The sequence below is a fragment of the Schistocerca piceifrons genome, chromosome X, assembly GCF_021461385.2.
Source record: "Schistocerca piceifrons isolate TAMUIC-IGC-003096 chromosome X, iqSchPice1.1, whole genome shotgun sequence".
Classification (NCBI taxonomy): domain Eukaryota; kingdom Metazoa; phylum Arthropoda; class Insecta; order Orthoptera; family Acrididae; genus Schistocerca; species Schistocerca piceifrons.
Window position 1 is genome coordinate 63853558 of NC_060149.1, and position 27104 is coordinate 63880661.

General features: G+C 43.6%; 1 protein-coding gene and 1 pseudogene across 1 annotated transcript in view; one reads left to right on the forward strand and one right to left on the reverse strand.

Annotated features, from left to right (window-relative positions):
* Positions 1-27104, forward strand: part of LOC124721738 (dihydropyrimidine dehydrogenase [NADP(+)]) — a 295913-nt gene that overhangs the window by 66807 nt on the left and 202002 nt on the right. Inside the window, exons 3-5 of the mRNA XM_047246840.1 lie at positions 12842-13012; positions 16010-16171; positions 23306-23487. Of these exons, the coding sequence (XP_047102796.1) occupies positions 12842-13012; positions 16010-16171; positions 23306-23487 (515 nt within the window). The remainder of the gene's footprint in view (positions 1-12841; positions 13013-16009; positions 16172-23305; positions 23488-27104) is intronic.
* Positions 8548-8665, reverse strand: LOC124723658 (annotated as a pseudogene).

Here is a 27104-nt window from a genome sequence, read left to right on the forward strand (position 1 = left end):
CCTGCTGTAAATTTGATTTGAAAGTACTGACACTGCCTAGGATTTTGTGAGTACTCAAGTTTGGAAAGTAGATTTTTCGTAAACTTTTTTGTTCAAATGGTTCTAATGGCTCAAAGGTCGCAGGTTCGAATCCTGCCTCGGGCATGGACGTGTGTGGTGTCCTTAGAATAGTTAGGTTTAAGTAGTTCTAAGTTCTATGGGACTGATGACCTCAGATGTTAAGTCCCATAGTGCTCAGAGTCATTTGAACCAGATAGCGAAACGAAGTTTTCGGCAAGTGATTTTACGCTAAGGGACAAGTATTTTGGTGTGTGATAAGGAGTCTTATCTCTTGTACCGATTGCGTTACTGAAGCAAGTATAACCTTTTTAAATGGAATGATATATTTTTTAACGGCATCCGAAAGCGTTTGAAAAGTCAAGTACCATGCGATAATTGCTTGTTTTGAAACTATTCGCAAAATACTCTGACAAATGTACTAAAATTGGAAAGCACTGCGGCCAGAGTCCGCTATTGCCGTGTAAAGACCGTAAAGGAGAGCCCTCATACCTGGCTCCGCTGTTATATGCAGTAAGACAGTCCTACACTACTAAGAAAACCTCATTTCCTATTGAAAGAGACATAGAGCAGTTACGATTTTTGAGTATGGATCTGCGGCATACGGTAGCTTCTGGTGGATTAAATGGGGCTTAGGAAAACTGTTTCATATGTGTGTACGCGTCCAGGTTTTTGTGGAAACAACTATAGTTTCGTCAGGCTGTTTTCCTTTTAAATCCTCCCGGTCGTTGCATACTGTTCAAAGCCAAAATAGAAACGTTGATCTTTCGTACTTGATACTGATAAACAGCCCTATTCACAGAAAAAATAAACTGGTTTATTAACTTTCTTAGATTCTTTGTCTGGAGATGGCTGAATGCTTCGTAAAATCCCCACTGTTGGACAAATGTGCCTATAGATACTACACCAAATTGCAATTAGACGGAATGCACTTTAAATAAACCAAGCACTTTATTCAGAATGACTGACGACATGTCACCCACAAAATAAATACTTTTCTTAACGGAACTTAGTTTTACACTTTACTTTAGCATGTGCTAAATCGCCGTTCGAGAGATATGCCGTTGCATGCTGTGACGATTCGATGGCGCATATTCTCTGCCGTACTTCGGGCTTCATAATATACTACACATTTCAGTGCTCCCCACAGAAAGAAATCAAGAGGAATCAAACCGAAGGATTTGGCCAACCATTGTGCTGAAGCATTCCGTCCTACTCACGGGAAACTTTTTATTCAGTATTTGTGTTGCAACACAGAAAGAGTGGGCTGGGCAGGCGTATTGTTGGAATCGCATACATTGTCGCTTATCCAGTCGTAAGTCTTCCAGAATAACAGGCCGAAAGTTCGTAAGAAAGTGTGTATACGTATTTCCATTTAACACTGCTGGGATGAAATAACGTCCCACAATGGAATTTCCTATACCGCCGCAACATTTATGCTCCACGGTAGTTGGTGTTGTACCTGACGAAGCCAGCGTGGATTGTCAACTGCTCAATAGCGCATGTTAAGTAAATTTACATTACCGTGCTTCATGTTAACTGAATCTTGCGTCGGTTCTTGGTAGAACAACATTATAATAAATGAAAATCGATAGTTTGCTTTTGTTCTACAGTCATAGTTTATTGTATTAACAGGTTTTCGGCTTACGTAAACGTTGCTTCGTCGGTAAGGAGCACACGTTAGTGTCGTCTCCCAAGCACTGCAGAGCAAACCTACAAAATTCTATACGACGTCTGGAATTACGTCTTCTGAATGCCTGATGTAGTGGCAGATGATAAGCGTGGAATTTATGTCGGTGCTAGACACGAATGACAGTCGGCTGGCTGGTCCCACATTCCTTGGAAATACGTCTCGTGCCACCGAGCGGATAGATAAACGCTGTAGTTGTAACAGCTTCTTCGTGTGCTCTGCTGTTGCAGCCTTCGTCCTCATGCTCTGGCGTTAAAGCTGCCCGTTCGCACTTGTGACCTAATAATTCGAGCAATTGTCTGACGTGGTGGACAGCGACGATCGTGATAGACATCTCTATACCGCCGTACCGTTGCGACAGTTATCCTTCGAGATTCGCCTATTACAATTGGCATGTCAAACTTCGCATTGGTGTACATACCTGCATGCAAAGAATATGGAAGGAAAAATGACTTTCCGATAAACGACGAATACGAGGATCCTCGAACGTAAAAATTAACAAGCATTGAATCATTATACTCGTCTTTTCAAGCCTTTCGGATGCCGCTAAAGAAAAGGATATCACTTCATTTAAAAATTCATATTTGCTTCAATAACTCGATCGATACAAGAGTTAAGACGTTATCACAGACCACAGTACGAACCCTTTTGCGTACTACCACTGCCGAAAACCTCATTTCGATATCTGGAACCGTTCACAAAATACGTGACTCACCCTGCATATTTTGGAATTAAGACATTCTTTTCTCAAAAACTTATATGAAAAATATTAAATAAAGTTACTTCTTGAATATGTTCCATATGACGAACATTCTTCCTGATCTTCAGACACAATACATAACTAAATAATTTAGTATGTTTTTAGAAAGTTTTAACTGCATTTTACGCGTAGAAAGAAATAGTCCTAAGTCGTTGTTGAATCGGAAGTCCTCAATGGTTGATCAGCCACCTGGATTTTCTTCCTCCATACTTGAGCAATTTGCATGCGGTGTGCTTTTGTTGGGTAATGAGTATATGTATTGAGTGTGAGTGACTGTAATGGGCGGGTGAATAGTGTGGTGTCATGTTTATATGGTATGACGACGAGAAAAGAGTATGTGCGAAACCTGGCGGCGGTACGTAACCTTCTCTTGAGTAGCACCATGAGGCCCGACGGGCTCAACACCCCTCCCGCTATACAGATCACCATCAACAGTGTCACATGTCATCACACCATGAGACACCGCGGAGAGGTTCGGAATTTAATGTAGGACAATGGTGCAAATTCTGATCAACAGGAACCTTAGGTCCATCAGTTCTCCTGCCGTTATCGCTCAAATAATGAAGATAAAAATTACTTCTTCCAGCAGGATCAAGACAGGGTACCTCTGAATCGAGTGCCACTGCACAGGCGAGGATCAGCGACCTCGGCTACGGAGGTGATAATTTTGTGCGTCATTTCATTGTGGCCTCATTCATTGTTCCAAAACATTCTTAAGACTAAAAGTCACGACGCAACTTGGGGAGTGGTCAAAAACTGCAAATTTTAACGCTAACATATGCTTTCAAACAGTTATTAAAACAATATGAAACTGTGACATACATTTTAGAAAGTGCGCGGACGACTAATTTTAACATTTCGTCGGCCAAAAGTCAGTTTCGGTTATTCTTCGGACATATACTATCGAGTTATACACGATAATACACTGAAGAACCAAAGGGTACACCTGTCTGATATCGTGTAGGGCCCCCCCGAGCACGCAGAAGTGCCGCCAACACGACGTGGCATGGACTCGACAAATTCTGAAGTAGTGCTGAAGGGAACTGACACCATGAATCCTGCAGGGCTTTTCATAGATCCGTACGAGTACGAGGGGGTGGAGATCTATTGTGAACAGCACATTGCAAGGCATCACAGGTATGCTCAGTAAGGTAGGAGACGAGGTACTGGCAGAACTGAAGCTGTGAGGACGTATCGCTAGATCGCTAGTCGCGCTTGGGTAGCTCCGATGGTAGAGCACTTGCCCGCTAAAGGCAAAAGGTCCCGAGTTCGAGTCTCGGTCCGGCACACAGTTTTAATCTGCCAGGAAGTTTCATGCTCAATAATGTTCATGTCTGGGGAGTTTGGTAGCCAGCGGAAGTGTTTAACGCTTAACTCAGAAGAGTGTTCCTGGATCATCCACTCTGTAGCAATTCTGGATATGTGGAGTGTCGCATTGTCCTGCTGGAATTGCGCAAGTACGTCGGAATGCACAGTGGATATGAATGAATACAGGTGATCAGACAGGAGTCTTACTTACGTGTCACCTGTCACTGTCGTATATATACGTATCAGGGGTCCCATATCACTCCACACCATTAAAGGGTCTCCACCAGCTTGAATAGTCCCCTGCTGACACGCGGGGTCCATGGATTCATGAGATTGTCGCCATACCCACACACGTCCATCCGCTCTATACAATTTGAAACGAGACTCGTCCGATCAGCCAACATGTTTCCAGTCATCAACAGTCCAATGTCGGTGTTGGCGGACCCAGGCGAGGCGTAAGGCTTTGTGGCGCGCAGCCATCAAGGGTACACGAGTGGGACTTCGTCTCCGAAAGCCCATATCGATGATGTTTCGTTGAATGGTTCGCACGCTGACACTTGTTGATGGCCGAGCATTGAAATCTGCAGCAATTGGCAGAAGGGTTGCACTTCTGTCACGTTGAACGTTCTCTTCAGTCGTCATTGGTCCCATTCTTGCAGGATCTTTTTCCGACCACAGTGATGTCGGAGATTTGATGATCTACGAGATTCCTGATATTCAGGGTGCGCTCGTGAAATGGTCGTCCGGGAAAATCCCCACTTCATCGCTAACTCGGAGATGCTGTGTCCCATCGCTCGTGCACCGACTACAACACCAGGTTCAAACTCACTTAAATCTTGATAACCTGCCATTGTAGCAGCAGTAACCGATCTAACAACTTGTTGTCTTATATAGGCGTTGCCGACCGCAGCGCCGTATTCTGCCTGTTTGCATATCTCTGTATTTGGATACGCATGCCTATACCAGTTTCTTTGGCGCTTCAGTGTATATCCTCTCCTTTAGGAAGTCTTTTTTCATGTATGTTTGTCCAACAAAAAACGTAAACCTTTTGTGTAACGTAGTTTACAATACAGGATAGATATCGCGTGAACAGGCAGGTTCATAAACTGATCCTGCTTACTTATCCATCTGTCGTGCTAAATATTTCCTGGAGTATCTCGAACAACGCGAATAAAATGTGCTGGATCCAGTTATGCATGAACCAAACGATTCTTCTTATTGCCAAAAGTATATTCTGTAGGAGCTCTGGAAGGATTTACCAGTAGAGCGACTTTCATATCACTTTTTAATTACTATTAAAACACAAATCAGTTCCCAATGTAAATCTACATGATACAACCTTCTCGCTTTTATCTGGGGACAATCCCTAACACTTGCCAAATGCTTTTGATGGATCTCGTGTACCCTCCTCGCCAATGCACATCCTCTAACAAACAGCTAGGGAAATGCGTTGATGAAGTGATGTCTGCGAACTGGTAATAATGATGAGGCTCGGCACTAGAAGTGTACGACATTGCGGAGTCTTCCAGTTCGTTCCTCACTTGCCTCAAACTACTTCTTCTTTTTCGGCTTGGTTATGAACGGACTTGGGACGCTTAATTTAAGGGGTGCCCGAATGCTGTTCCTGTCGTCACCGCACTACGAAGTATGTATACCCAAAATGTATGCGTCTATTCATGTCAAAGTGAGCGAAACTTTTCTAAATGTTTGCGAATTGTGTAAATGACGCAGGACTTGGGTACGAGCGGGGTATTCACCTAATGGTATGTTGGAAACCGCATCCAGTCTGGCTGACATACCGACGCTCGTCGCCTTAAGAAGCTTCGCAAGTCCGGGACCTGAATTAGGGCGACAACTAATGTAACTGAGTCAAGAAAACGCGCTAGAGGTGACTGTCCCTGGATTCCATTCCTCTGTAAGTTATTCCTATGCATCTGGCGCAGGATCACTAGCTTAATATTAGCTTCAAAAAATAACTGTGCTCTATTTTCAAATAGAAAAGTCACAAATACGGCCACGAAGCCATTCATAAACAAGTACACGTTTCTGACACACAGTTCAGAGTACAAATGTTACTGATCATCTATTCCATCACTATTGATTTCACTCGTACTAGACAGTAACACTAACAGTCAAGTTGGACGAAGACCTTCCGATTATAAATCACGACAAATTCGGTTAAATAACAGTCATTCACATAATGTTCAGTTACTTGTAATACCCAGAACAAAACAAAGATCCTTGCTTATGGAGGAATTAGTGTCTCTAATCAAGGTTGCATGGTATTCCACGCCGTTTTGCGATACTGGATCAGTACAGGAATAGGTGGGTGCTGCAACTGAGAGCAAAATAATGAGAAGCAAACGTAATATGCTCTTCACACTACCGAGCGAGGTGGCGCAATGGTTAGCATACTGGGCTCGCATTCGGGAGGACGACGGCCATCCTGATTTAGGTTTTCTGTGATTTCCCTAAAACGTGGCCGCGCGTGGTAACCGCGCGGTCTCGGCGCCTTGCCACGGTTCGAGCGACTTCCCCCGTCGGAGATTCGAGAGTCCTCTCTCGGGCATGGGCGTGTGTGTTGTCCTTAGCGTAAGTTAGTTTAAGTTAGATTAAGTAATGTGTAACCCTAGGGACCGATGACCTCAGCACTTTGGTCCCATCGGAACTTACCACAAATATCCAAATATATCCGTAAATCGCTTCAGGCAAATGCCAGGATGGTTCTTTTGAAAGGGCATGGACGACTTCCTTCCCCGTCCTTCCCTAATAGGACCGATGACCTTGCTGTCTGGTCCCTCCCCCAAAATCAACCAAAACTTCAGTTCAGCAAGTCCTATAGTATTCCAAGAGTTCCTTGACTCAAGCAAGTTCGCCTTAGATAACAGCTCAGAGAGGTGGGGCTAACTTGTAGGCTTCGAATGCACCGAGTGAACTCTGCTATCCCACTGGAGTGGCGTCGGTGCGGCGTTCTCTTATGTTGGCACGGTGGTGACACTGCTCACATGTACAGGAGTGGATGTGTCTTCGAGCCGGGCGCGGATTGGCAGGGCAGTCACACGAGTTACTGCCAATCTCTTCTCATTGACTGCCTGGCGTGGTGTCGATAGTGCACCACATGCAAAATATAGTAGAAAACGGAATTTTCACTTTCTACATCTACATCTACATCCATACTCCGCAAGCCACCTGACGGTGTGTGGTGGAGGGTACTTTGAGTACCTCTATCGGTTCTCCCTTCTATTCCAGTCTCGTATTCTTCTTGGAAAGAAAGATTGTCGGTATGCCTCTGTGTGGGCTCTAATCTCTCTGATTTTATCCTCATGGTCTCTTCGCGAGATATACCTAGGAGGGAGCAATATACTGCTTGACTCCTCGGTGAAGGTATGTTCTCGTAACTTCAACAAAAGCCCGTACCGAGCTACTCAGCGTTTCTCCTGCAAAATCTTCCACTGGAGTTTATCTATCATCTCCGTAACGCTTTGGCGATTACTAAATGATCCTGTAACGAAGCGCGCTGCTCTCCGTTGGATCTTCTCTATCTCTTCTATCAACCCTATCTGTTACGGATCCCACACTGGTGAGCAGTATTCAAGCAGTGGGCGAACAAGTGTACTGTAACCTACTTCCTTTGTTTTCGGATTGCATTTCCTTAGGATTCTTCCAATGAATCTCAGTCTGGCATCTGCTTTACCGACGATCAACTTTATGTGATCATTCCATTTTAAATCACTCCTAATGCCCACTCCCAGATAATTTATAGAATTAACTGCTTCCAGTTGCTGACCTGCTATATTGTATCCAAATAATAAGGGATCTTTCTTTCTATGTATTCGCAGCACATTACACTTGTCTACATTGAGATTCAATTGCCATTCCCTGCACCATGCGTCAATTCGTTGCAGATCCTCCTGCATTTCAGTACAATTTTCCATTGTTACAACCTCTCGAAATACCACAGCATCATCCGCAAAAAGCCCCAGTGAACTTCCGATGTTATCCACAAGGTCATTTATGTATATTGTGAATAACAACGGTCCTACGACGTTCCCCTGCGGCACACCTGAAATCATTGTTACTTCGGAAGACTTCTCTCCATTGAGAATGACATGCTGTGTTCTGTTATCTAGGAACTCTTCAATCCAATCACACAATTGGTCTGATAGTCCATATGCTCTTACTTTGTTCATTAAACGACCGTGGGAAACTCTCAGAAAAACTATACAAATCGGAAATTAATGATAATTTCCGCTTTATACTGTTCTCTATCACACCATTCCTCGACAAACAATATTGAACATCTTACTGAAAGTGTCAGAAGCACTACAGACACATCCTTTCTCTATGAAAACTAGATCCCGACTCCTCGACAGTTTAGCCTGCACAGTCAAGTTACTGGCTTCAGGCTCTTATATGGATGGATGAGACAAAATATGACCAAAGAATGTTGTAGCTGCTCCCGTATAGCTAGATACTTTATCTACTTAACCAACCATAAAAACTCTCCTACTCCCGAACACGCCATGAAGGTCCAACGGTATCGACGATACCGACGGTACCGCCTGGCCGCCGTGTCATCCTCAGCCCACAGGCGTCACTGGATGTGGTTATGGAGGGGCATGTGGCCAGCACACCGCTCTCCCAGCCGTATGTCAGTCTCTGAGACCAGAGCTACTACTTCTCAATCAAGCAGCTCCTCAGTTTGCCTCACAACAGCTGAGTGCACCCCAATTGCCAACAGCGCTCGGTAGACCGGATGGTCACCCATCTAAGTACTAGCCCAGCCCGACAGCGCTGAACTTCGGTGATCTGACGGGAACCAGGGTTACCACTGCGGCAAGGCCGTTGGCGACCAGTCATAAGCTTTTAATGAATTTGTGTATTCTGTCAAAATACATTCTCTCAAAATACCGAACTTTAAATAACAATATCTTTATGTGTTCGAACGATTGAAGTAAAGATATTATTCTTCTGATCAAAATACCGCCTGCTTTTTACACTAACGCCTCTCATACAGTGCACTTGATCCGTTATATAGTTCTGCAGCATTACGTACAGGTTCATACAAATTATTTACTATTTTAAGGTCTATTTTTGATATAACCCTGCATTCGAAAATGGCTCAAATGGCTCTGAGCACTATGGGACTCAACTGCTGAGGTCATTAGTCCCCTAGAACTTAGAACTAGTTAAACCTAACTAACCTAAGGACATCACAAACATCCATGCCCGAGGCAGGATTCGAACCTGCGACCGTAGCGGTCTCGCGGTTCCAGACTGCAGCGCTTTTAACCGCACGGCCACTTCGGCCGGCCTGCATTCGTTCCACCATACATTCTGATAGCATAAAAGTTATATATTATTAACCAAAAACAACTGGAAGTGAAAAGTAAAGTTCTGACAATATTTAAAACAGCACCTGTCCTACTTTTGTTGTTAAAAGCTGTGTTCTGATTACTTGACAATAAACTGTTTGCTTTGAGGTCCTGTACGATATGTATAAAATGTCTTACGAGAGTATCAGGAAACTAATCTTTACACAATACGGAAAATTTCGAGATTTAATTAATTTTCTATGTCTCATCAAATACAAGGCTATTCAAAAAGAGGGAACAGATTTCAAACATTTATCGCTTCCAAACCACAAAAGATAGAAACACAATTCCAACGTTCCTGGAAAGAGAAAATTTCAAAATTTTATGCATTATATGTGAGCACCACGTGTTACACGACAAATATCAAACCGGTGGCTCATATCCAGCCACACACGAAGCAACTGGTCTCTCGTTATCGAATTCACAGCTTCAACAACGCGATGTCGAAGACTTTCAAGATTGTCAGTTACGGAGGGGATAAAAACGCGGTCTTTTACATAACCCCACGGATAAAAGTCATAAGGTGTGAGGTCTGGGACGTTGGATTGGAAGAGGAGGAACACAAGATGAACTTCATCGCCGGTGGCCTCCCAGGTCTCCAGACCTCAAACCTTGTGACTTTTATCTGAGAGGTTACGTAAAAGACCGCATTTTTATTCCCCCCTATGCCTGACACTCCTGAAAGTCTGCGACATCGCATTGTTGAAGCTGTGAGTTCGATAACGAGAGACCAGCTGCTTCGTGTGTGGCAGGAAATGAGCCACCATTTGATATTTATCGTGTAACACGTAGTACTCACACTGAATGCACAAAATTTTGAACTTTTTTCTTTCCAGGAACGTTGCAATTGTATTTCTATCTTTTATAGTTTGGAAGCAATAAATGTTTGAAAGCTGTTCCTTCTTTTTTAATAGCTCTGTATTTAATTAGAGTCGCACCGCCCAAAATGGCAAAATTTGACATTTTTACTTGTATGCAAATTATGAAAATATGGATGTTTATGCTTAATTTGGTGTTGGTTTTATTGAAATATTTGATTATTTACTATTTTAAATAAATATTTAAAAATAATCATGCAATGACATTCCCGAGAATTTTGTTTTCCGTCATTTCGCATATTGGCATTTTTCTCTGGAACTGTGTAGTCTAGAAGGCTGTGGTTTCTTTTGTTTTCTACAGAACTGTCCGTTTCATAAGTTGCCTACACTGGCGGTACTTCGCAGTATACTCTTTGAATTATACATTTGTTTGTGTTTGACAACAACAGTTATCCACTAGCCGCGTTTTGGTTTCTGTGTTTCCTGTGATAGTTTTCGTCATGACTAAACCAAAAGGAGTGTTTAAAAAAAAACGAAACAAACGAAACAGATACTACAGAACAAATGCAGCAGCAGTAAAAAGAGTGGTTAGCGCCGAAGGGCGTGATAATTTGGTTGTAAATAGTGACAGTCCTTCTATTCCTCCGAGTGCTTCCAAGAAAAAACTGCTGGGTAATGATGTAAAATACAACGCAGCTTCAGACAGTGAAACAAACTGCAATATCATTATTAATCTTCATATACTTATTTCAGCTTTGTGTGAAACAATGTGTTGTCGTATATGTGGAGGGGAAACTGAAATTTCTGAAAAGCTATCTCAACACAATGATCTGGTGTGCACTTTACAAATAATGTGTCTGAACTGTAAAAGCGAAAAGACTTCCAAGACTTCAGAAGTAAGTGTAAAGAATGGACTTTTTGACACTAATCTAAGATACTTCTATGGACTTAGATGCATAGGAAAAGGCCATTACGCTGATAAGGTTCTTTGTGGCTTGCTGAACCTTCCTAGTCCCCCCACAAATTTTATAAAATACAACTCCATAGTAAGAAATAGTGCCAAGGCGTGTGCTATGGAGTCAATGACTACAGCAGCAGAGCAGGCTGTAGCAGAAAATGGTAGTTCTGACATAGCAATATCATTAGACGGATCCTGGCAAAAAAGAGGTTTCCAGTCAAAGAATTCATGTGCATCTATTATCTGCATCGACAATGGGAAAGTGTTGGATGTTGATATGTTGACCATGTACTGTCAGGGTTGTGGGCAAGTGGGCAAGAGTACTGAAAAGCAAACTAAGCATGAAATGAACTTTCAGAGAAACTATGAAGGAACTAATGGAGGGATGGAGGTTGCTTCTGCAGTGAAAATCTTCCAACGTTCCCAGCATGACCGTGCTGTTTGCTACATGAGTTTTCTTGGGGATGGAGACTCACGATCGTATAAGGCAGTGGTGGAGAGTAAACCCTATGGTGATTTGTCAATTACAAAACTAGAGTGCATTAATCATGTGCAAAAGGGGATGGGCACGAGACTACGTAGACTCAAACAGCAGTTGGGAAGTACCAAGTTATCTGATGGTCTAAGTATAAGACGTCGACTGACTGATAAACAGTAAATACTTGAAGGCAAAAGAGGAGGGTAAAGTAGACACTTTCTCGCATAAAATTACTATACCAAATGCTGTTATGCTTGCCATTAAACCTGTGTTTCAGGATCTTGCAAAACTAGAGCTGTTGAAGAAATGTCTCAAGGGCAAAACACAAAATGCGAATGAATCATTTAACAATGTTGTGTGGTCAAGGATACCAAAAAATGTGGTTGTTGGAAGGTCAGTCTTTGAACTTGGTGTTTTGGATGATGTTCTTACTTTTAAGTACGACTATTCTGGAAGACTACAGGTTTTGGAATATCTTGGCATTCATAAAGGTTACAACACCACTAAAAGTGTGATGGACTTGGACTGACTGCGAATCATGAAGGCAGAGATTGCAACAAACAATTTTTCAAAAGAAGCCAGATCCAAGAGAAGGATGGTAGCACTGGGTGAGGAAGATGAAGGAGGAAATGAGGACTACCATCCAGGAGTATTCTAACATATTTTTTATGTATCAGTTGGCTGTATATTAAATTTTTTTCTTTAAACGCAATTTTTTCAACATGACATTTTTCAGTATGAAAGCCCCTTTTTCTCAGAAACGTCTGAATCTACATCAATGAATTATTTACCACATAACATAGATAGTACAATGATGTTGTAGCTCCACTTTGGTAGTATTTACTGTAATAGTTAAAATTAAAGAAATTAAAATTGTGAAAATTTACACCAAAAAATTACATGTTTAGGGAAAAAATCATAACTTTTTTTCCAGTAGTTATTTTAAAGTGATTGTAGAGCAATACAGTCACAAAACATGGGAGAACATGTGATAAAAACACCACATTTATATACTCAACAGTTCCTGAGAAAACGGGGCATTTATATAGCCAATTTAACATTGTCGAGACAGGGCGGTACGACTCCCCTTAAGATATCAACTTGCAAATGGAATGGTGAAGTACTATTGCTATTTAAGTGTTACACAAAGTTTCATTACAATCGGTGTACTGAATGAGAAGTTAATTGGCAGGTTGCTGTTTGATTTAGCGACTAGATAAGCTCATATACTGGGGTACGTCACGTGGGACATGCATACCACAACAGTCCTCTCTTACCAGTGCTAAGACCAGCTACCGAGATTGTTTGTAGATAGAGAGTTAATGTAGTAATAGATGCCCACGCCGTGTGCAACTTGTGGAATGTGTGAAGAGTGTATTTGGTTGTGCGTGTTTTAGGGTTGCAGGCCGCTGGAGAAGAACTTCGACGACATCAAGCACACGACGCTGAGCGAGCGTGGCGCACTCAGGGAGGCAGCCCGCTGCCTGAAGTGCGCAGACGCGCCCTGCCAGCTCTCCTGCCCCACGCGCATCGACGTCAAGAGCTTCATCACCAGCATCGCCAACCAGGTGCGCACCAATCTTCACCCACTACCCTGCGGAAACGTATTCTCAGGTCCACTAGACGTTTTCTGCGCGCATTGCTGTAGCGGCATGTCACCGTCAGCCTTCTATCGTACACCGCTGTGTCTAGGTGTCTCCCAGAGCTCCCCAAACTCTGTAATTGACGGTTTAAAGTACAGTGGTTATCTGTTACAGAGCGAGACCAGTCAATAAAACATTCTGCGTGCGACTTGTGGCTGTCCTCAAAAGCGTAATTTCAACAGTCGCTGTTTCTCCCGCAAGCAATGCCTGATCTCGAAAAGGGCGTGTATTTATTGTGTTTAAAATATTTGACTATGGAGTGGAATATGGAGAGAGCATTAAAGCAGACAGAGTTTTATAGTGAACAGGAATGTTTATGGGCCCCTACGAGCTGCGATAGTAAAAACAAACTGAAAAGACTAGACGCTTGGAGGGAAATAACTCAGCTATAAGAAAGTGATATGCACGGCGTGAAAAAGAAAATTGTGCCCTTATTAACATCTTTTCGCTGTCAGCAACAAAGAGAAACAAAGTGACTATTAACTTTCTGCTGCAGGTACATCTCTTCTAAAAGAAGTGCTATCTTTGGTAATTTTAGAGCATACACAATTCAATAAGAATTCGAAATCTGTAGTCTTCATTAAGGGAAAAAATTATGAAATAGCCCATACTCCAGTTCAGCTTTATGGTAGACAATTTTGTCCCACTACTCTGCTCCCTGCTTTTTAAAAGAGAGGTCGGCCACCAGCGTAGTTCCTTCTTCTTCTTTTTCTGATGATCTGCTTCCTGCAGTAAAATAAATTCAGCACATGCGTCGACTGCTAAATCCTCTTCTTCCCTCATAATATCGGCCGGTGAAATTGCAGTTAAAACGCTACTTCATAACATTAACAAACCGGGGGCAACGCTGGCAAGTTATCAGAGCCAACTGCAATTCCGCATGGGTGAATCGTTTGGCCGCAAGCTCTTAGTTTGGTGTGGCTGGGAAGCCGAACGCCAGTGCATTGGTGACCAACGTTCGCCGAATCCAATCTCTGTGGTTTGTTGGCCCTCGTTGGCTATAATGGCGCGGACACGCTATGTCCACAAAGGCGAACGACAACCAACCGCTTCGTTGGTCGAGATTTGCTTAGTGTGTACCGGCGGCATAGTAGAGCCAGCGAAGCAGTTGGTCTTGGTTGTAGTTCGCACATCCGGCGGTAATATCAAAACGTTGGCGGTGAGTTCACCTCCGGACCCCTCTCCTAGGGAGGACACAGATCGAAAGTTCGTTGGTTCAGTAGCGATTTGTCGTGTCTCTTGAACGGGTGTGTATTAATTGTGTTTAAAAATACATTAAACTGGCATATGAATCCCCAGTAGCGAAATATCTCAAATGACCATTAATCTTCGTAAAGGAAGTGTCATCTTTGGAAATTTGAGTGTACACAATTAAATAACAGTCCTAAATCTCTAGATTTCATTCGGAAAAAAAATATGAAATAGCCCACATTCCAGTTCAGCTTTAAGATCAGAAATTAATTTTGTCGCATCAAACAACTTTTTTTTTCTTTTTCCGACGATCAACTTCTTGCAGTAATATAAATGCTGCACACGCGACGACTACAAAATCCTCTTCTTCCCTCTTAATATCGACTAATGAAATTTTAATCAAAACGCTACTTTACAGCGATAACAAAATGGGGTCAACATCGACAAGTTGTCAGAGCAAGTCGAGGTTTCACATGACCGAACCCCTTCCCCCAACCCCTTAATTTGGTGAGGATGAGAGACTGGACGCCAATGCGTTAGCGACCAATGTTCAGCCGAATCCATTGGCTGTCGTTCTTTGACGCTCGTCGGTTTAGTGTGTACGCGCTTTTTACTATGATCTCCAGTTTTTCGCACAGACGCTTGTTTTATCGTTTACTGACGTCGTGAATACATTTTCCAACAGGTCGTCCTCTAGGCCTTTTCTTATCACGACGAATCGACCATAGAATCTCCGTAGTCCATCTCCCATCATTTCGTCTAGCTATATGCATGGTCCATCTCCATTTCAGTTTCTATCAGTCACTATGACTTCCTCAATTCCTTTTTTCTTTCTCTTATCCATTTTTTTTTACTTGTGTTCCTTCTTGTTATGCCCAACATACATCTTTCTATTGCTCGTTGGCCTGTTTGTTTAATGACCGTGGTGGATTGAGAATTTACTTGTGAACACAGCATTCAGTTTCCAAAATGAACTCCAGTCCTTTTTTATCTTCCACTTTACTTCTCTAAGTGCCCATCCGCTTGTTCTTTATAGCTGTCCTAATTATGAAGTTCATCATTTGTTTCTGTCGATTCATAATTAGTATTTACTGATCTACTATTGGTGTTCTGGTTGTACATTCTCTGCGTCTTCACACCGAAAGTGGTTCAGATAAGATTCGTTTTGTGTATTCTTCCTTCAAGGCTGCAGAAAATAGTTTGGGTGATATAGAGTTCTCTTGCTTAACTCCTTTCTCAATTTGATACTTTTTTACTGTCTTCATGTAATCGAAAGCAACCTGTAGCTTTTTATGTACTCTTCAACAAACTGATTTCGATAAATGCTATTTCTTCGTGCTCAAGTGGTGCGAGCACAGGTTTTATTGCGGAGAAGTGGCTTAACTGCTACCTAACGGATTGTTTCCAGAATGAATCTCTCACTCTGTAGCGGAGAGAAAGGTTTATTCTTTAATTAATCAACTGGTTATCGTCACAGACTGTAAATTTTGAAGAAGATAATTAAACAAAAAATGTTCTATGCAACAATAAATATCTCAACAATGGAGGCAATCGTGTGCAAAAATAGTTGAAGGTATGTTTTCGAATGTACACGAAACTATTATTTGCGACTTTTTGTTTACATAGCACAGGATCCTGCTTCCTAGACCTCTTAAATTAAAGCATATTGCAAATTAACATCTTTGGCCTTACTTGTAGTCGGTGAACAAAGGAAGTGTCGGGTGTTTCCAGAACTACTACGGCGCAGCGAAGACCATCCTGTCCGAGAACCCGCTGGGGCTGACGTGCGGCATGGTGTGCCCCACCAGCGACCTCTGCGTGGGCGGATGTAACCTGCAGGCGTCCGAGGAGGGTCCCATCAACATCTCCGGCCTGCAGCATTTCGCCGTCCAGGTACTTGTATCGCAATACTCTAACTTACACTCCTGAAACCACATCTCTGCTTTCGATTTTGCTTCACAGTGCATCTGTTGGTATAATGGTCCCAGTGAGAGCACGCAGAGAAAATGTCTCACTTTAGTCTTGTAAGATGGAAAGATTTAGATTTTCACGTTTCGCTTACAAACGCTGAATCGACGATGATCGACCAGGAAGATCGCCAGTTAGAATCCCATGTTGAAGAAATTTCCGTCACCATAATATTTTCAGTGACAGAAAGAGAAGTAGTAGATTATAAATGCCGAACACCAAATTGCACGACAAAGTCATGGGTTAATTTGCATACGTCTCCCCAGTACCTTTCACAGTGGACGATAAGACTGCTCATAGTGAGCCGTTTAGTGGACAGGGACGCTAAGTTATATACAGCTACATCCACCATGCCTCGCAGGGGACTTTCAGCGACTTGAGTCCCTGTTACGTTGAGGTGCTGCACTACGGCGGGCGAAAGGAGATTCGACACGATATTAGGAGGCACCCCATGGCTTTTGTCACCTTAGTGTAGCTGCAGCTTAAATTTGTTCTGTGTTATTGTTCTCCCTAGAAATCCCATACCTTTTGTGTTAATGAACAACGGCACTTTGTAGAATAATTGGAGACAATTATGGACCTTCCTAGAATTATCTTGTTTCGTTCTACTTTGGATTTAGTGGCTTCCGTCTTTTTCTTCAGCGTTTCTAGCCAGTCAGTCTTTCGCCTAATTTGTACTCTTTTTAAGACCGTGTTTACTATTCATTGGTGTTCCCAGTCGTATGTACAAGGGGAGAGACCCTCAGTGGGGATTCATACGTCATGTATAAATCCATTTGAATTGGCTCCAGGTTCGATGTAGTCTCCTTCCCTGCTCCAATACTCCGTCTAATACACTCCTGGAAATGGAAAAAAGAACACATTGACACCGGTGTGTCAGACCCACCATACTTGCTCCGGACACTGCGAGAGGGCTGTACAAGCAATGATCACACGCACGGCACAGCGGACACACCAGGAACCGCGGTGTTGGCCGTCGAATGGCGCTAGCTGCGCAGCATTTGTGCACCGCCGCCGTCAGTGTCAGCCAGTTTGCCGTGGCATACGGAGCTCCATCGCAGTCTTTAACACTGGTAGCATGCCGCGACAGCGTGGACGTGAACCGTATGTGCAGTTGACGGACTTTGAGCGAGGGCGTATAGTGGGCATGCGGGAGGCCGGGTGGACGTACCGCCGAATTGCTCAACACGTGGGGCGTGAGGTCTCCACAGTACATCGATGTTGTCGCCAGTGGTCGGCGGAAGGTGCACGTGCCCGTTGACCTGGGACCGGACCGCAGCGACGCACGGATGCACGCCAAGACCGTAGGATCCTACGCAGTGCCGTAGGGGACCGCACCGCCACTTCCCAGCAAATTAGGGACACTGTTGCTCCTGGGGTATCGGCGAGGACCATTCGCAACCGTCTCCATGAAGCTGGGCTACGGTCCCGCACACCGTTAGGCCGTCTTCCGCTCACGCCCCAACATCGTGCAGCCCGCCTCCAGTGGTGTCGCGACAGGCGTGAATGGAGGGACGAATGGAGACGTGTCGTCTTCAGCGATGAGAGTCGCTTCTGCCTTGGTGCCAATGATGGTCGTATGCGTGTTTGGCGCCGTGCAGGTGAGCGCCACAATCAGGACTGCATACGACCGAGGCACACAGGGCCAACACTCGGCATCATGGTGTGGGGAGCGATCTCCTACACTGGCCGTACACCACTGGTGATCGTCGAGGGGACACTGAATAGTGCACGGTACATCCAAACCGTCATCGAACCCATCGTTCTACCATTCCTAGACCGGCAAGGGAACTTGCTGTTCCAACAGGACAATGCACGTCCGCATGTATCCCGTGCCACCCAACGTGCTCTAGAAGGTGTAAGTCAACTACCCTGGCCAGCAAGATCTCCGGATCTGTCCCCCATTGAGCATGTTTGGGACTGGATGAAGCGTCATCTCACGCGGTCTGCACGTCCAGCACGAACGCTGGTCCAACTGAGGCGCCAGGTGGAAATGGCATGGCAAGCCGTTCCACAGGACTACATCCAGCATCTCTACGATCGTCTCCATGGGAGAATAGCAGCCTGCATTGCTGCGAAAGGTGGATATACACTGTACTAGTGCCGACATTGTGCATGCTCTGTTGCCTGTGTCTATGTGCCTGTGGTTCTGTCAGTGTGATCATGTGATGTATCTGACCCCAGGAATGTGTCAATAAAGTTTCCCCTTCCTGGGACAATGAATTCACGGTGTTCTTATTTCAATTTCCAGGAGTGTATTTCGTCCCGCAGATAGTGCATGGCTTGTGAATTCTAAACAAAAGTGTCTTTTATTGTCGGAAGTGGACACATTTATTAAATTACAGTACTGTACCTACATTAAATTGTTATACATTCACCAAAGCCTGGTACATATTTATTTTTCTTCTTCTTCTTCTTTTAGAAATACTTTCACCGTATAGCTTCGACACTATTCGGACGGCTTTGTTTACATCGTGTTATTCTGTTATTTTAAAATATATATGTATCGAGTTAATTGATGCAAGGATGTGAAGTGATGGCAAAATTTTCACCGGTTTTCGCAATCGGCTTCACTTAAGGTCATTACTGATCAACGTAGATAACATAAACGACAGTGGGAAAAATTATCAGACTTTCCCGTACTATGGCGGTGTATTTCTTATCGTTGAAGATACTGTCCACACCTTCTACCTTAATACGACTATGCCAAGCAGCTGGGTACCACCTCTGGACTTGAGAACACCCATTAGTGTTGATGAAGTATACCTTCTTACAAATTATAATTCTGAAGTAATAGCATAAATGATGCAATATGAGAATGATTAGAATGACGTCTGCTTGTGAGCACGAACGACACAAACTAGCAGTTGCTGCGGTTTAGATCGAATAATTCTGGATGGCTTACGACAGTCCATCCCTGCTGTTTGTGACTATTACTGTACAGCCGGCTGATACTGTTTGCACGAGTGTGTACCAGATGAAACTCACGTGACGCAATCTACTAAAAGTAAGAATTCCTGAAACAGTCTAATTCTTAATGTGGCCTCCTCTCTGCCGTTAAGTTCTTGGAATTTGTCCCGCAGAGGATATTACTGTACATTGATAAACATTTTTTACTGTGGTGTGCCGACACGGTTTGGATGTATACAATGAAAGGTTCTATGATGAACGCCAGTCTGGGATGCCAACAACCATACTGGCTACGATATTCAAGTCGTTAATCTCATCTATATACTCTGCCCAAACAATTTAAACAATAATTAACTCACTTGCATACATCGACGCGCAAGTCGCCGAAGTGGCGTGAAATCGAAAGACTTGCAGCGAACGGTCTGCCCGACAGGAGGCCCTAGTCACCCGATATTTACATGTTTACTTGCATACAAATTACATCGCAATTACTGCGTCGCAGTCAAACAGTTATGGCTTGTTTAGGATCTTGGAGTTTACTAAAATACTGATAGAACACTTACAGTCATGAAAAATCTTGCCGGCCGAAGTGGCCGTGCGGTTAAAGGCGCTGCAGTCTGGAACCGCAGGACCGCTACGGTCGCAGGTTCGAATCCTGCCTCGGGCATGGATGTTTGTGATGTCCTTAGGTTAGTTAGGTTTAACTAGTTCTAAGTTCTAGGGGACTAATGACCTCAGCGGTTGAGTTCCATAGTGCTCAGAGCCATTTGAACCATTTGAAAAATCTTGTATAATTGGCCACTATCAGCCTTCTGTATAAACGGCATGTCTAATCATTTGTTTGTTATTTAGTATGCAAAAGACTTACATTGCTAGCAATTTAAACGCAAACTTGGCAAATAAAATATTACATGCTTGGATATCTATACGGTAAACATTTCAGCACAGAAACACGTAGTAAGTAGGAGCAACGTCATTTACATTCTTTATTTATACAGAAAAATTGCGCAGCATATTTCTCATTGGATATCTCTTTTAAATGTTGTTTGTCTGTGACAAAATCACAAAGATGGAGAAACTTATACCAGCAGATGTTGGGATTCGACAGTGGCGGGATCATGCCCTATCGCGATTGCTGTTTAAGGTACCGTAATATCGCCGCTCTCGTTGGTCGGGATCCCACGACTATCATGCAGAAACTCAACCGTCTCACACAACTAGTTCCCGATAGGACAGACACTGTTCATTCGGCTGTGCAGGACCGCTCAGTCCCTTCAAGTATTTTAAGTCAATAAACGCCCTTGTTTGCAGCAAGACAGATATCCTTATGGACAGTGTGACGACTTCTGGAACACTACTGACTGAGCATACGGTAACCACTGTTGTCGCTTCCCGAGAGGCGGGAGTAGAGAGTCTTCCTACTATACCGTAGGCGCGCAATAAGTAAAATTTCGTTATTTTCTATCCTTCCTGGTGTTGCAATTTTAATGATCAGTGACGAATAAAGTACGCCAAATGAAGATTGACTTATCTAGAGGCTTTTTCATGTGTCCAGGTTGTGAATGATTTTGGTTCGGTATGAAAATTACACTCTCTGATCAAAAGTAACCGAACACCTAGTAGCCCAGCCGGCCGCCTTGGCCGAGCGGTTCTAGGCGCTTCAGTCCGGAACCGCGCGGCCGCTACGGCGGCAAGTTCCAATCCTGCCTCGGGCATGGATGTGTGTGATGTCCTTAGGTTAGTTAGGTTTAAGAAGTTCTAAGTTTAGGGGACTGATGACCTCAGCTGTTAAGTCCCATAGTGCTTAGAGCCATTTGAACCTAGTAGCGCATATTGACATGGGGTGTGTCCAACCTTATGATGACCTGAACTCTGTTAGGGACATTTTTACCGAGTGTCTAAAAGTCCGTGGGGGAACTGCAGCCCATTCTCCCTGAGTATCTGATATCAGAGAAGTTAGTATCGTTAGACGCTGAGGTCTGGAGCGAAGTCGACCTTCTAGCTCACCCCAAAATTGTTCTATTTGGTATAGGTCGGGATTCTGGGCAGTCCAGTCCATTTACTGTCCACGAACTATTGCCTTACAAAATGATATTTTATAGCAGGGTGCATCGTCATGCTGATACAAACAATCATCATCTACGAACTGTTTCTCCACTGTACGAAATACATAATGCTGAAAATGTGTTCATATCCTGTCGCATTTAGCGTTTCCATTAGCCAATAAGGGGACAACACTCTGACCACTAAAAATACCCCCCTACCGTAATACTACCTACTCTGTACTTCACTGTTGGCGCTACACGTAATAGCAAGTATCGTTCTCCAGGTATTCGTCAAATCGAAACCCTTCCACCGGACTCCCATATGGTATAGCGTGACTCAACAATCCAAATCACTCGTTTCCGGTCATCCACTCTCCAGTGGCGTCAGTCTTTACACCACCATGAGTGTCGCATGGACTTCTGAAATCTGTGGCTTATGAGGCGTTGTTCGACCACTGTACCCCATTCTCTTTAACTCTGTACACACACTCATTGTGCTAGCTGGACTGCTGGTAGTACTTTGGCACTCACGAGTGACTCCTTCAGCTAATTTCATGCGATTCTTTATAATAACCCTCCTCAATGCTCAGGGATCCCTTTACATCAGTACATGAGGTCCGCCTTGTAAGGGTATGGCTGTGGTTTTTCCTCCCACTTCAAAGACACATAATCAAAAACTTTCCTGGGTAGTTTTGGGTCAGTTGAAAAGTTCTTGATGGATTTGTTATTCAGGTGACATCTAATAACTAGTACACGATCAAAGTCACTGAGCTCCCCTAACTGACCCACTCTGTCGTTACTGCTTCTCTACTCACAACAGAAAACTACACATCTCCTTCAATAATGGCGGGTCCGCATCTCGTGAGATCTAGTGGTCAACTCTGTACTGGCGCAAGCTATCGCCAGCACATCGGTCGGCAAAGATGCAGCGCGAAGATCGATAGTAGGCTTTGGACCAAGCACGCCTATCACGAGAGAGGCCAGAGACACACTGACAAGCAACACGCCGCCAGCGCCCTCTGGACAGCACGTATTTAGGCCGCTGCCACTGACTGGAGGGCCTCAGTTACTCACACTCCTGTTGACTACTGTCAGTATCTTCGCAGTGTGGGCTCAGTTCAAAAATGGTTCAAATGGCTCTGAGCACTATGGGGCTTAACTTGTGAGGTCATCAGTCCCATAGAACTTAGAACTACTTAAACCTAACTAACCTAAGGACATCACACACATCCATGCCCGAGGCAGGACTCGAATCTGCGACCGTAGCGGTTGCGCGGCTCCAGACTGTAGCGCCTAGAACGGCTCGGCGCCTCAGTTCACATCGCGGGTTATGACAGTACATAGCGATCAGATTAGTGCCTATAGCGGGACTAGCAGAGAGACTGAAGTTTGTAATAGCAAGATTACCGATATTGTCTGCAAGAGGACTATTACTGATGAACATGTACTACAACATGTTCACTCTATTCAAGTTAAGTAACAACATCGTGTTCGTGTAGATAAAGAACCGCATTAATCCACATGTGCATTTGTGTTGTAGAAAGAGGATACTGGCCACTCATAACAACATCCTCTCCCTTGCGATGCAAGACACTAGACACTAGAGTGACGATTAGGAAACTACAATTCCATATTACATAGGGATGCCCAGATACTTTTGATCGTACAGTGCATATTAATTTATTAATTTGGTGGCCGAAAGTCATACTCTCTGGCCTTGAATTGACAGCGTCTGGGCTAGAAATGGTCGGCCTTGCGCTGCTGGGATTCTCATTCAGTGGAACTGTTCAGGTTTTCCCGCACACACCAGTCTCCAGTCCTAGAAGAAGGTAGTTCTGCTAATAACAGTCCTGGCATGCGGTGACTGCAAATCTAATTGACACACAGTACAAACTAAATGACATAACTAACCGAAAAGTTGAACAGTAAATTAGTCGATGTAACCGAACAATCCATAATGTACTCGTGGAATGGTCGCAAATTTCAGATCATTTTCTTTAATTTTTTTATTTCCACAAGGTCGTTCATGATGGCTGTTGCTACTTTTCTTCTGTCCAATTCTGGGATGCAATTTGCTTTCATTCTTTCGCTGCGTGTGTTGCAGGTATTTCAAAAGATGAAACTGGCTCAGACGAAGGCCCCTGGGCAGAGCGTGAAATTCGCCGACGCAAAGATAGCACTCGTCGGCGCCGGGCCTGCATCTCTGTCGTGCGCCACCTACCTGGCCAGGATGGGCTACAACAACATCACCATCTTCGAGAAGCAGAGCTACACCGGAGGCCTCAGGTAATTTGTACACCTTTGTCAAAATCCACGTCACGTAGCTGGCTCCACACACAAGCTACACTGAAGAGACAAAGCAACTGGTACATCTGCCGCGAGTACGCAGAAGTGCCGGAACACGGCGTGGCATGGACTCGACTAATGTCTGAAGTATTGCTGGAGAGAGCTGACACCATGAAATGTACAAGACAGGCCATAATAGCACGAGCGGTTGGAGATCTCTTGTGAACAGCACGTCGCAACGCATCCCAGATATGCTCAATAATGTTCAGGTCTGGGGTGTTTGGTGGCCAGCGGAAGTATTTAAACTCATAAGAGTGTTGCTGGAGCCACTCTGCAGCAATTCTGGACGTGGAGGGTTCACGTTGTCCTGCTGGAATTGCCCAAGTCCGTCGGAATGCACAATGGACATAAATGGATGCAGGTGATCAGACAGGATGCTTACGTACGTGTCACCTGGCAGAGACGTATATAGACGTATCAGGGGTCCCATATCACACCAACTGCACACGCTACACACCATTACAGGGCCTCCACCAGTTTGAACAGTCTTCTGCTGACATGCAGAGTCCATGGCTTCATGAGGTTGTCTCCTTACCCGTACACGTCCATCCCCTCCAGACAATTTGAAACGAGACTCCGACCAGGCAAAATGTTTCCAGTCATCGACAGTCCAATGTCGGTGTTGACGGGCCCAGGCGAGGCGTAAAGCTTTGTGTCGCAGTCATCAAGGGTACACGAGTGGGCCTTCGGCTCTGAAAGCTCATATCGATGATGTTTCGTTGAATGGCTCACATGCTGACACTTTTTTATGGCCAAGCATTGAAATCTGCAGCAATTTGCTGAAGGGTTGCACGTCTGTCACGTTGAACGTTCTCTTCAGTCGTCGTTGGTCCCATTCTTGTAGGATCTTTTTCCGGTTGCAGCGATGTCGGAGATTTGATGTTGTACTGGATTCCTGATATTCACGGTACACTCGTGAAATTGTCGTACGGGAAAATCCCCACTTCATCGCTACCTCGGAGATACTGTGTCCCATCGCTCATGCGCCGACTACGACACCACGTTTAAACTCACTTAAATCTTGATAACCCGCCTTTGTAGCAGCAGTAACCGAGCTAACAAATGCGCCAGACACTTATCTTATACAGGCGTTGCCGAACGCAGTGTCGTATTCTGCCTGTTTGCATGCTTATACCAGTTTCTTTGGCGCTTCAGTGTATTTCACAATAGGTCGAAAAGTTCCCGCATTTGTTGACTCTAGCATCAGCGGTAAGTCAGTGGTCAGTCTGTGTGATCATTATATTGGCACAATATGGTACGATCACATGAGGAAGGCACAGTAGTCTATAGGCTGGCGACATCGAGATGATCAGCTACTGATGCCAGCTGATTCCAAACACAAATAAATGTAATGTAACGCGTGTAAGTAGACAAAAAGATTTGAATTCATTTCACTATGTGAATGGCGATCAGCCACTGGAATAAGTTACTACTGTGAAGTGTCTAGGAGTTTCTGTACCGAGTGATTTCAGGTGGAACGACCATATATATCATTCGGTGGTGAAGTCACATCCAGGCTTATATTTATTGGGAGAAGTCTAAGATAGTGTAATTCATGCACGAAAGAGGTCGCTTGAAAATACTTGCCAGGCAATACTTGAGTATTGTGCATCAGCCTGTAACCTCCCCCTCACTTATCGACCTTAATGACAGTGAAAACTTAAACCGCGTGTACCTAATGGAAATTTGGGAAAAGCAATCGTCACCGAAGTTAATCTGTCGGTAAAGAGGGAGGAAAGGGTTACATCTAAATGAAAGGAAAAATGCAAATGAAACTGGTGGAAATTAATTTTGAAAAGGGGTAAAGTTAATGAAGAAAGTAAATGTGCGGCCGTTACGTTAACAATTAACTAGCGGTAATTAGATATTTGAGATTTGGGGGAAATTACGGTCGCCAGTCCTAAGGACAATTACTATAGTAACTGAAAAAGAAAGGTAATTACACATATAATTAGCACTAGAAGCGTGGCAACTGAAGGTTGACACGTGTAGTGTGAAAACTGAAAGTTTGTCAGAAGTAATAACTTTCGCTGCACTCTGGCTTAATTTAGCAAAAGAATTAATAAAACCGGAAAACTGAAAGTTAATTTAGTGACTGAAATTAATAAGAAGCTTTCTTTCTTAAGCACATTGAAATTCAGTAAAATACGGTTAGTCTTGGACTAACTCAACACTCATTTCAAAAGCTACTTGAATCTACGCAATTTAGAAATAAGAGATTTAGCTTTGAACTTGAATTAAATGATTCTGAACAATTAACAATAGTAAGATTTAGTACGTACCAAGCTGAGCTGCAGTCACAGGTAAGCTAAAATACGGTAACAAAACTCGCACTCTTAATTTGTGCTTGCGTAATCTAAATATTGTAGCCAGCTATGAATACTTAAACTGAACTTTGAAATTAAAGCAGTGAAATGGAATGATTGTACTTTAATGCTGGCGTCTGAATTTCAAAGACACTCGGGTTAATTTCGGAAAAGGAAGGGACCCTGCTTGGTAATGCAATTGGGACAATGAGCAACAAAAGTTCATGCTAAGTTGCTGTAATTTTGCGAGGCAAATGGAACAGTTTGAAAAGCTGAGGTCTGCCATACAGTTCTGAAACTTTACGTGCTTTTAGTCTTCCTTGTTGATTGATTGAAGGTTTGAAGTCGTCGATCGAGGAGGTGGCGACAGTCACTCATTGTCGGCCGCCGCTGTTGCAGAAGCTGGATGTTGGCGCGCCTTCTTCTCGACACGGTCCCCAGACGAAACGGGCTCTTGATGTGCGCCAGCTAATGCTTCCCGTCCGCGACACCATGTCAGAAACTATCATCGCAAGTCGAGCGCAATTACATGCTGCCAAACCCCGAAAGCGCGGCAAACAGTAAAACAATTACAATATATAAAGAGACAGAAATGTCATATCTTGAGGTAACAAAACAAGGAAAAAAAATAATAGTACAATAGATGGAAATAAGAGGATATGCATTTCCGGCGTTACACGTCTGAGGATGTTCGTGTAACGTAAACAGACTCAGAAAATGTCCCAAAAAAGAAACAGCGGAAATGCATATGCTCAAAACATCAACAAAATTTAGCATTCGTCTAATTAACCATAAATCAATTTTTAGACCATAATAATTGAGTGGAGACACTCCTAATCTTAGTCCACTCTGTCATCTTGCACAAAATAAAACAGGTTGACAACATATTAAAATTCATAGAAAATATAGAAAATGGTTTAGCTATTCCAAAATCGTCAAAATCCGTAACACTATCAAGAAATGGAATACTATTTACAAAATTAATCAGAGTACATGGTCATAAAAACAGGTAGATCAAAATACGCAAATTAATTATTAATTACATAGAATACACATTTTATATAACCTTTTCGTAATTAATACTCTTGCCATGAGAGTCCACTTAATGCTAAACAAGAAAATAATATTCAGCAGATCGAAAAAACCATAAATATTGACAGTACAATTCTTTCAGCAGTCCAGGAAGAAAAACAATTCCGCATTCCGTACCCGCAAGTACAAAGAGAGCCGACAGCGGCACAAGAGCCGACA